This window comes from Branchiostoma belcheri, unplaced genomic scaffold (assembly GCF_001625305.1).
Source record: "Branchiostoma belcheri isolate BF01 breed outbred unplaced genomic scaffold, Haploidv18h27 scaffold12, whole genome shotgun sequence".
Taxonomy (NCBI): Eukaryota; Metazoa; Chordata; class Leptocardii; order Amphioxiformes; family Branchiostomatidae; genus Branchiostoma; species Branchiostoma belcheri.
The window spans coordinates 3,163,145-3,174,361 of NW_017802602.1; the positions used below are offsets into that span (position 1 = coordinate 3,163,145).

Consider the following 11,217-nt stretch of genomic DNA (forward strand, 5'->3'; position numbering starts at 1 on the left):
AAAAAAACAGCCGTTTTGTCGGTAGATGGACTTCTTGGACGCTCTATCTTGTTATTGTCGCAGCCTGCCTACATGTAGCTTCGCCGGAATACGGATGAGACGAAACATCATTAATTAGCGTTTCCAGCGGGACGTGAAATTGCAATTTTACAAGGCTGACAATTTGGGACGCTCGCTGTCCCTAAAGACCGCCTAAACCTGGCGCCGAACCCGCCGAAACAATCATCAATATACTAGTACAACCCAGAACGGCTCCCGCACGGAGGGAATCTTAATAGATGCGGTGGATGCATTTCATGTATTTGTCAATATACCCGAATATGATTGGCTGTGCAATAGAAACTTTCGCGTCAGAATGTTCCAAAAACTATCATCGGCACCCGAAAAAACGGCGTTGAAAACTGCAAGTTGGCCGTTGAATTTTGCGGCAACAATTAAGGAATGGAATCGTTCTTTGACTTTTTTCATTCTCTTTTAAAACTTAGTTCAATCATGCTTCATCACTACATTGTCAATGACACTATTTAACCAAATGTATCAAAGTATCTAAGAAAAAAAAAACTTGTTTTTCTGTGGTAGATGGCTACAAAATTCATGTATGTATTCCAGTATCCATCAAAATTTAACTGTTTTTATGTCGTCAAAATCTTTCTCATGCCTTTTTCTATAAACAAAAATGGCACGAGTTCATGGTTTTTAAGCAATTTTTTCATTGTCATGTTCTTTCTCTAGAATTCACGTTATGAAACAGAGTTTATATTCTGTCGCCCTTTTGGTTGTGTACGTATTTTAGCCTACCCAAACTAATTGGGACAAAAGTCGAGTATGATTTATTCTCGTATGTTGTGAAAACGTGTCCGCAATTAATTAAAAACACCACAGAACACGGAACACCCAGCTCGAGGCGGCACATCAAGGGAACGAAAGTTAGTCCAGACGATGTCACGCACTCGGGAAGCTACGCGAGGTGATTTTGGCGCGGAAGTTTCATGTTTACTACAAACTGTGCCTTCCCTAGGCGACGTCAGCCGGGTAAAAAAACTCGGGACGCGTGTGAACGATAGTCTTGCTGCACTATCATATAGCAGCCGCAGTGTGGCGCTTGCAGAGGTGACATAAGCTCGACATCAAGTCACGCATGGACGTCGCGATACTAGCCACTAAAACAGGCTTCGGGTAACGGTTTGAAAATGTAGAAATCGGTTATGTTTTTAATGCATCCAAATTTACCTGAACTTGACAGAACATTTATTTATTTGCATCGTCTATATTTTATTGGGGAACGGATCGTTTAGAAATAGGTCTGGGACACTTCCTTCTATCACAAAGAAGACTTGAAGAAGACTCCAAGTTTTTACGTCGCCACGTGCCCAAACTTCCGTGTTGAAGGAAGAAAACGTTTCAATCCATTTCTCCCACTTGGCAACAGCGACACCGTGACTTCAACCCCATGCCCAGTAAGATCGCTTTCCTGTCCGGGTGCGGCAAAATGTTCTCTCCCAGCAGACAAACTCCCTTGGCATGTTATCTCTCTATTTGGCCGATTTCTACTCTTTCCAGTCGCCTCCCGGAGCCTGGTAGAGGCTAGCGTTACGTTAGAAATGGGTCTGGGCAAGGACATTATACACACTGTGTATAATGTCCTTGGTCTGGGACGCTTGTCACAAAGAAGACGTGAAGTTTTGACGTCTCCACGTGCCCAAACTTATGTGTTGAGGGGGGCAATGTTTCAATCCCTTTCTCCCACTTGGCAACAGCGACGCCGTGACTTCCACCCCAGAAAGATCGTTTTCCTGCCGTGTCGTCCTTATCGCTGTGTCTTCCGTGCGTGTTCGCCGTTCATACCACAGCAAGTAATTTGTATGGATGACATCAGCGCGCGCATTGATTTTCGCCTGATTTTGGAAAAAAAAACAAGAAATTTTGTTTCCTTCTAACAGTGGTGAACATGCCGAAAACGGGCAAAGATGTCTGTTGCCATGCCGGAACATGGATGACAGATAACTATGAAGAGATAAGAAAAGGCTCTGATTTAATGTTTTGTTTCTTACTTTGATGCAGTGATATGTGATGCTGACTGTGTATATGTGATGTTCCCACTGAATCAAAACTATTTGTACAATGATTGAGTCAAAATTTTAAAATGTAGGAACCTTGTTTTTTTTCGACCCGCCTTGTTTTTTTTTTCGCCCGCTCGCATTAGATTTGGAATCAGCGGAGGATGTCATCCATAAAATTTACATGCTGTGGCCTTATCGCCGCGTCTTCCGTGCGTGTTCGCCGTTAATACACCACCACACGTCTCCTCGCTCTCAGCAATGTTATCAATATTCCCTCACCCCCGGCCGACTTCGCGAGTCACGCCACACCGATTTCATTTGTTGGTTCTAGGATTTTTTTTTTTCAGAAAAAAAATGAAGCGACAGGCCTAGGCATCCTACAATGGTTAATGAAATACCTTTATTGTACATTCATGCCACGACGGGCTAGGTACAGGTCAAAACTTAACAGACACATAACAAACGCATGTAGAAAAGTGTAGACAAAAGATACACTACTTGACTTAGACATACATACATAAGGAACATACAAGGGTACTATACTAGGCTATACAATAGTAGCCTCCTTCGCAGACTTGTTGGAAGGGAAAACTCCCTCGGCGGCAAAATCGTCCCTCCGCGTCGCTCACAGAAAAAAAATAACCCGACGCCCGACAAGTCTGCGAAGGAGGCTACTACGATAGCACCTAATGCTATGTCAGGAGCCATAAAGTCAACACACCAGGCTGGTTTACAACTCAGTTAATGAATTTCAAAGTTTTAATCAAACCACTGCATTGCATATTTATAGATGAAAAAAAAAACTGAAACAGTTCTGAAGAGATGTGACTTTCTTCAACTGTTGAGGTCAAAATATGGAGCATTTTAGAGTCGATTCAGAGCAGAAAAAAATAAATCCGAGAACCAACAAATTAACTTGGTGTGGCCTTACACACAGCGGACTTGACAAAAGTTAAGTGGAAAAGCGAATCCGAAGCCAAATCAAACACAGACGGGCGATAAATCGGAGCGGCGAGGAAGCGATGTTTGGTGCCTGTCTTCCTGGCGCGAGACTCCGGTTCAAACGTCGGGTTATCGACGCTATCTCACTTCGAGAGCTCACCGATAATCGTACAGAAAACACCTGGTCAGACTTCCAATGCAATTTCAGGGCAGCAAAACTGGATTTATAGTCAATTTTCGTGTCATTTCTTTTTTAATTAAGGCGAAGTAATAATATTATTGATAAGTTTATTGCAAATTACAAAACATAACAGAACAATGAAACAGAGTATATAAAATAACTAAAGTCTACATGATAAAGGTAGCTGTCTAGAACTATAACTATGTCTAAAACTATGTCTGAAGGGTTTGACTTCTCTTCCGTAAACCATGGAAGACGTAATGTCCCACCTTTTCCAAAATTTGTGGTTTATTATTCCATATAGCAGTGAGGCAAAATGCGATGTCGCAAACGGAAAACAGTTGCTTGTGTTGTACCATAGGCTGGTTGGACAGTACCCCCAAAATGAAGGGATGCCTCACGTCGCTACTTTTGGGGATAATTCAAACGCTTCAAGTATGAATGATGAGAAAAATAGCAGTACATGTCGAGTGGTTACTGATAATCATACAGAAAACACCTGGTGGTGGGACTTCACTTGTGAAGCCCGCAGTACTTACTAGTATTATACAGGAACAAATACCGGCACAATCACCGCATTTGTTGTGACTTCGTAGCCTCTACCAGGCCTCGGGAGGCTACTGGAAAGAGTAGAAATCGGTCAAATAGAGAGAGCGGCAAACAGTTCTCTTTACCGGACCAACTTCCCTGGCATGCCATCTCTCTATTTGGCCGATTTCTCCTCTTTCCAGCCGCCTCCCGAAGCCTGATAGAGGCTAATGATTTCGAAGCCTCTACCAGGATGTCTATTGGGCCAATTTCTACTCCTTCCAGTCGCATCCCGAAGCCTGGTAAAGGCTAATGATTTCGTAGCCTCTACCAGGCTGTCTATTGGGCCAATTTCTACTCCTGGTAAAGGATAATGATGTTTTTTCTACTCAGTGCCATCGCTATTTTTTTCGGCCACATTCACCTTGTTACGACGGTGTCATTTTTGTCGTAGGCCGTCGAGCGATTTTCATGTCGTAGGGTTTTCAGCAGATTGTGACAGAAACAACCACCTACAACGGTCAGAGGCAACAAGGAAAGTTGCATAGCTAGGCTCTCTGTTGTATTGCAAGTTCATTGTCATTGTCATTGTCACTGTCATTGTCATTGCTAGAAGTGGCGAAATACTTCTCATTCATGAAAACAACATGTCCTTACTTTGTAAAGCTCGAAAACAGAAAGTATTGAAGATAATTCAACTTTAAGCCAATTTCAATCTGAGGGCCGCACAGCCCCCCCCCCCATGTGTGCGCTCGTAGTGTTTGAGTTATACCCGAAGTTTGCCGTGGTACCGACACCTCTCTCGCGGAATGTAGCAGCCAGATTAGCCCGCTGGTTGTGTGTGTGTGAGGCCGTATTTGTACAGGTACACCGGCGGTAGAAGAGTCGTAAGTCAACCGCCGGGAGTTCAACACTAGCCGCCGGCCTGCTTCAAAGACAGACAACGATGATACCCCCTTTCCGTCCCGTCCTAAGAAGCTTAGTCCGACGATTGAGCTATTCTTGTCTCGCTGTAATATTCTACCCGGGCTAGACGGCCGATTGACGTCAGAATTTCTGATATCATAAGCCTCAAAAGTGGTCGCTGAAATATTGAAAATCTTTGTGGAAAGATTTGCGGGTCTTTTGTTGCGTTGCGGGCGGTTGTTGTGAAGTTACGATGATAACTTAGCTCTAGCTCTGTAAAGTGCGGTGTAGAAACAAGTCTGGTAAACATGAAACCGTGTGGAGAGTCTGTGTGATGTTTGCTCTGCGTCCTCCTAACCATGTGGGGGCCACTTGTGAGGCGAACATCCTCTCTTAACGAAAGGGGGTGTATCATCAGAGACTAGATAGGACAAGATAAAAGATACAAGTGGTAAACATCGAACCGCCCGCCCACAAACCCCGTAACGGCTTCGCACGTAGTTTTCCACAGCTATAACAAAGTCGGGCGCTGTTTGAACACTATCCGGTGCTGACATTGCTGCCCTCTTGAACTTTGGAGCAGTAATATATGTTACATACACGACGAAATGCCCCCTTCGCTTGGAGCAGTCGTATTTCTTATGCAAAGAACCGGTGGGCAATTTCGAGAATTACTATCTAGAGCGGTTGTTGTATTGAGCAAGAAACAGATGTCTAAGCGCTTGTCTTGCTAAAGTTTTACGGTGCAAATCAAACGTGAAAAGTGACCAGAATTGTATCATTTGGCAAAGAAGGGCGGCAATTTCCTTTCTGAATTAACTCTAAGAAAAAGATTTCAAAAGGGAGACCGACGCCTTTTTGATCTGAGACTGCCGGCGCACAAATATCGTCTGCAAATCCTGTCAGTCAACTTTGCTTTTTTCCCGCGCCGTCTGAAAATGTCCAGGTAAATACACATTACACACGACCAAATACTAGTGCTACCCCCAGCCGTTCTCGACTACACATCAACCACCCTTCTTAACTCTCTACCAGACTCCATTGCCGGCTAAATAAGTAGTAGAAATCGGCATAAAAAGAATGTAACTGGACGGCGAACTGGACCCTCTATTGCAGACCAACTCCCCTGGCCAGTTACTTTAGGCCAATTTCTACTATTTATTCAGCTCTATCTGTTCTTACATTTACAACTGTCTTAAGAAGCGAGAAGAAGCACAACCTGTACGTGTGTGGTTTTACTATAGATATATTTTAGTCTACCGTCGCTATTTGTCGTGACCTGTACTTAGTTCGCAATGAGCAAAAATATACAATAAAGGTCTTTCTTTCATTCATTTATTCAGCCTGCGAGTCTGGTGTAGACTATCCCCACTGTCCTGTTTGACTGTCCGCGGGGGAGCCTCTCCAGTATGTTTGATTTGTTAATAGTTATCACATGAATTAGTCCCATTATCACCCTGTTCGCGAGTCTGGGCCCTTGACGGGGCGGCCTCCCCACGTGAGACAAACACGCCGAGACTGATACACATGTGTTGATAGATACACACGTTGGGTAAGGCGACCCCAGCCTATGGTTATAGCCTCCGTAGCAAACTCGTAACACCACTGAGTGAAGAAATACTAGTACTACTCTCCAAGCAGAGGTTTGGGCTGTGGCTTATTTTTGGCGTGTTTTGGGCTTTTTTATCAGGCTTTTTTTTTTCTTCTACACCGGTATCTTTTTTGTTATACTTTGACACCAAAAAAAGATACCGGTACAAAAAAAAAAAAAAGAAAAGAAAAAGAAAGCCCAATAAAAAGCCTAAAAACACGCCAAACATAAGCGTGGAGAGTAGAAAGATACGCGTAGAGGATTAGCCCTTTTGGGGTTCCGCTAGCCTCTACCAGGCTTCAGAAGCGGCTGGAAAGAGTAGCCTCTACCAGGCTTCGCCGGAAGCGGTTGGAAAGAGTAGAAATTGCCCAAATAGACAGATAACATACCAGGGGAGTTTGCCCGCGAAAAGAGTACAGTTTGCCGCTCCCCCGGCATGTTATCTCTGTCTATTTGGCCAACTTCTACTCTTCAAGCCACTTCCGAAGCCTGGTGGAGGCTAGAGGCCTCGCCGTCGCCAGTTTTCTCTGAAAATTTCATTCTTTTTTTCCCCAGTTATCATAAAAAGACTGGTTGGCATATGGTAGACTTGGATCAAGTCAATAAATACATACATTACAGTAATATACGATAAACTCCTATAAATGCGACTTTATTGATATTCCAAACACTGAAACACACTACTTTCCAAGCAGAAGTTTGGGTTTTGGGTTATTTTTGGCATGTTTTTAGACTTTTTTTATCGGGGTTTCTTTTTTTGCACTGAAATTTTTGTCTGGGTGAAAGAAAAAGTCCAGTGCAAAAAAGAAACCCAGATAAAAAGGCTAAAACCACGCCAAAAATAACCCAAAATCCAAACCTCTGCTTGGATAGTAGAAACACACGACAACGCTATAAATATATAAGTTTTAGAAGTTTTATTGCAAATTCATGCCCGGGGGGCTAATTGCAGATTACAAACATAAAAGAACAATGAAACGTAGTATAAAATAACTAAAATCTACAGTATAAAAGGTAGTTGTCTAGAGCTATAAATTTACTGTATATATCACTGTAGGTATCGGACTCAATAAGACAGTCTATACACACCGAAATGCTAATCTCCACTCGCCAGCCCCCCGTCACCTTCCCCCCACTTCACACATAGTTGTGTCCCAAGTACTTGCGGTTTTTAACACCTTCAAACGACCCGACAAGTCGGTACTAACGAGGGCGATTGTTAATTGGGCTGATGTTGACACGAGAGATCGTCTGTACCTAGGTGTCAAAGCGGGCCAGGTTGTCTTCTTGATCATGTGTTAGTTAAAACGCAACAAAATTGTAGCGACTTGTAGCAACAAAATTGTGGCGAATGTTAAAATGATATACCGAATCTTGGACACTTTTTCACGACAGATCGTCTGTACCTAGGTGTCAAAGCTGGCCAGGTAGTCGTCTTGATTTGTTAGTTTTAACGCAACAAAATTGTAGCGACTTGTAGGCTTGTTGCAACAAAATTGTAGCGACTTGTAGCAACAAAATTGTAGCCAATGTTAGAATGATAAAACGATTCTTTCTTCGACACTTTTTCTTGGATAAAAATCCGTCACGAAATACTCTCCAATTCCAAGGAGCTTCTTAGCCTTCCTGTCCTGTATTCGGCTCAATTTTATATTTTATATCCTTGACCGTTCTCTATATGGTTTTTTTGAACTTTGAGCTTGACTACAGTACTAGTATGTCACAAACACTTTAAATCGACCCACACGGTCCACAGATATGCGTCACTATCACCCCGTCTGGAGTCCAGAGGAAGGGTTTAAAACGCCAATACACCGTGATTCCGTCACATCACAGCCGGGCCGCTGCCGAAAGGAACTCGGAACCTTTATATTACAAATCCCCCGGGAAACCTACAGACCTTTCCAGCATTTCCTCAACGGACCTTTACCTTTATCATAAGGTCGACGTGGCCTCCATAGCATGTCAAAAATTGGTGTTTTTTTTTGGTCTTCGTGGTCTCTGGGAGCTTTTATGTGCTATTTTCTGATTGCATATAGGCAACCGGCCTGGTTGAATTACCCCCGTTTTCTTAGAACTGGGCTCATCAGAAAACAGCCGAAGACAACCAAACACCCAGTTCTATAGGCCTGCTACGGAGGCTAAGGTCGACACACGTTAGGAACAAGTTTACTTTGGCGTGTTTGTACTTTTGAACGTAGCGAGAGTGAGTGAGAAACTCAGAAAGAAGACGAACGCAGATGAAACAGGCCCGCCAACATTAGGACGATTAAGTCGTTCAAAGAAGTGTGAAATTGTGTGCAGAATATGCATGACTGTCAAACAGTGGAGGCTCCAAACTCTCTGGGTCTCCTGCGCTACAGTCAGATGTAGATGTGTCCTGAGGTGGGTGGCCCCGCTCGCTATTGTTTCAATCTCCCATACCGTGACCGGTAGAATGCATGTTGCCCCCAACACAATGACATCACTGTGTCAGTAAGGGTTCAGGACGCATGGTAGAGTGGGCATACATACGGTACATACAGGCACACCAGAGCAGCACACACACACACCGTGACACAGGCCAAGTCCAGACGGAGAACCATGGCAGCTAGATAACCCGAGGTACGTGCCCAGTCCCGATCCCTTGTTGTATTTTATCTCTGGAGGAAGGAAGCGATTGTTGAAGACCGATTTGTTCGCGTCAGTCGGGCGGGTGTACCCTACCCGAACCGCGGCTACGGGTCGATAGAAATCGCGGTTAAAGGGCCCTGCATACTTGCGCGTAGCAGAATAATACCATGTCAAAGGGTCGCACTTTTTGTGTATTTAATCCGGGTGTAGATAAGTTTGATTGCTCGCGGCTAAACAGGGATACGCACACAAAAACTCCGCGCTTTGCGAAACAACAACTCCGTGTATGAGAGGGCTCGCCGGTAATTTCTACCGGTGAGCAAGAAAGCTTAGAGGTACAAAAAGCCCCGAAAAGGCCACGGAAGCTACTTGAGGCGCGCTACGCCCGGTATTGGTCTGTTTCCACCACATGTAGGATAGAGACAATCCCTGAAAATCTCTTTAAAATTGAATAAAACGCCCTGCGGGTGCACGGTGTATACGGGTACGCGCTAGTTCACTGCTATATGCCTAGTGTGTGGAGGTTTTCTTTTTTGTTGGATCACTGTAAAATAGCTTCTGGAGAGGCCACCGTTCTAGGTTCGTGGATACTATGATCGTGTCGGGTCTGTGCTAGGAATTGTCTTGACGGTATGTTCACGCTTTCTTACCGTCGTAGATACTAGAAAAGCCGTCATTTTAATCATTTCTTGTCGTGCAAAACTTCTGTATTTAGGCGAGTGCTGCTATCTGGTTGAACCCGAGTTTTCCCAACAAGTCGTCCACACTCTGATATCTCAATCCACGCTCAATTGGTCTTAACCGTTTTAGTGGCCAGTTTAAGTGGATAACATGAGCTACTTATAGATAAAACTGCTAGCCTAGACTCCAACTCCCAAGCATTTGTTTGTGTGTGTGTGTAGTGTATGTGTATTGGCGGAGAGGGGGGGGGGCGACAATAGCTTCCACAAGCTATTACTGACATGTCTGTGTTGTCTAAATCCCTGGGTGTACAACTGTGGTTAAAGCGCGGAAACGTTCCCACCTTGCAGTGTTTCTTTAGTTTAAACTACATGTTGTTATTTCTGTCAGTACCACCGTGCCCGCTCCTGTAGTATCTCCCCTAAGGCGCTAACGCACTGTTGTGTGTTGATTTGCCCCACAGGCGCGGCGAGCGATAGTCTGTGTGTGTCAATGTCAGCCACTTCCGTCTTCTGTTGTTTATATAGAAAGAACGCCCTTTGTTTGCTGTATATGATACACATTACAACCATATCCTATCATGATTATTATGAAAGATAAGAAACATAACTCACGTGCTTATCTCTAACCAATCCAAGCTTTATATTCAACAGTTCTAAAGAACTACACACATATATATTTCTTTATGACTCACTACTACATGTAATAGTAATAACGGGGTTTTCTTTTTTTTTTTTAGGTAAAATGTGTTTATCTTTTGTCTAGAGTGTTAAGATTAATGTGTATTCCTTAAGAATGAATGTCTGGTTATGACATGGTGGGTACAAGTCATATTTTTCAGTCTATATAGGCATGATGCTCCCATGCAAGTTGAAGTTGAAGTTTATAAAGGCTCAGTAACCATAGTGTAAAATTAAGGTCATATTTTCGTCGTACCGTCGTCGCAAAGATTTCAAACTCTGAGGGCATTCTCGTGATATTCGTGCATATAATTCATTTTGTATGCAATTCATCTGTGTAGTTACGGAAAAAGGCGGTCTTAGGTCTTTGTCGGCAGTTGGTTCTGTTACAGTCCGCTTAAAACTCCTACACGACAACAACAAAAAATCGTGCGACGTTCCTACGACAAATGCGACCGCGCCGGAAAGGCACCTTGTATTCGCCTGTTCCTCCTCTATAGCCTCCGTAGCAGGCTTATAGAACTGGGGGTTTGGTGGTCTTCGGCTGTTTTCTGATTAGCCCAGTTGTAAAAAAAAACGGGGGTAATTCAACCAGGCCGGCTATATTGTCTATATGCAATCAGAAAATAGCCCATAAAAGCTTCCAAAGATCCCGAAGACCCCCAGTTTTAGCCATGCTATGGAGGCTACCACCTTTACATATTTGTCCGTCGGCACTAACAAAGATCCGGCCACCTGAAGCCCGCATAAAGAGAGCCGGTATCAGCCACCGCTCAGCGCATTCGTAACTCGTCACCCATTGTGAGCGACGCAGATAAATCGTCGTTGTTTACAATCAACACGTTGTGTATTGGACAAGCTGATCTGTTGATAAGGTGCGGTTTTCTCAATACACAGCCCTGGGCGTCTGGACGCACCGCGCGCGTGCGAACCACGCTAGCCTCCTTCGCAGACTTCTTACGGAGCGGTTAGCCTCCGGTAGCCTCTACCAGGCACCGCGGATCCCTGGAAAAAATAGTAGAAATTGGCCGAAAT

The 11,217-nt window shown here is 44.0% G+C and overlaps 1 protein-coding gene across 4 annotated transcripts in view; it reads left to right on the forward strand.

Moving 5' to 3' along the window:
• Positions 1–11,217, forward strand: part of LOC109462789 (netrin-1-like) — a 54,905-nt gene that overhangs the window by 21,709 nt on the left and 21,979 nt on the right. For 2 of the 4 annotated variants that reach the window (XM_019759390.1, XM_019759397.1), the window contains exon 1: positions 8,567–8,593. The exons of 1 other annotated variant lie outside the window; for it this stretch is intronic. In XM_019759390.1, the coding sequence (XP_019614949.1) occupies positions 8,582–8,593 (12 nt within the window). In that variant the 5' untranslated portion in view covers positions 8,567–8,581. One more of the 4 variants, XM_019759391.1, reaches the window with a different exon arrangement.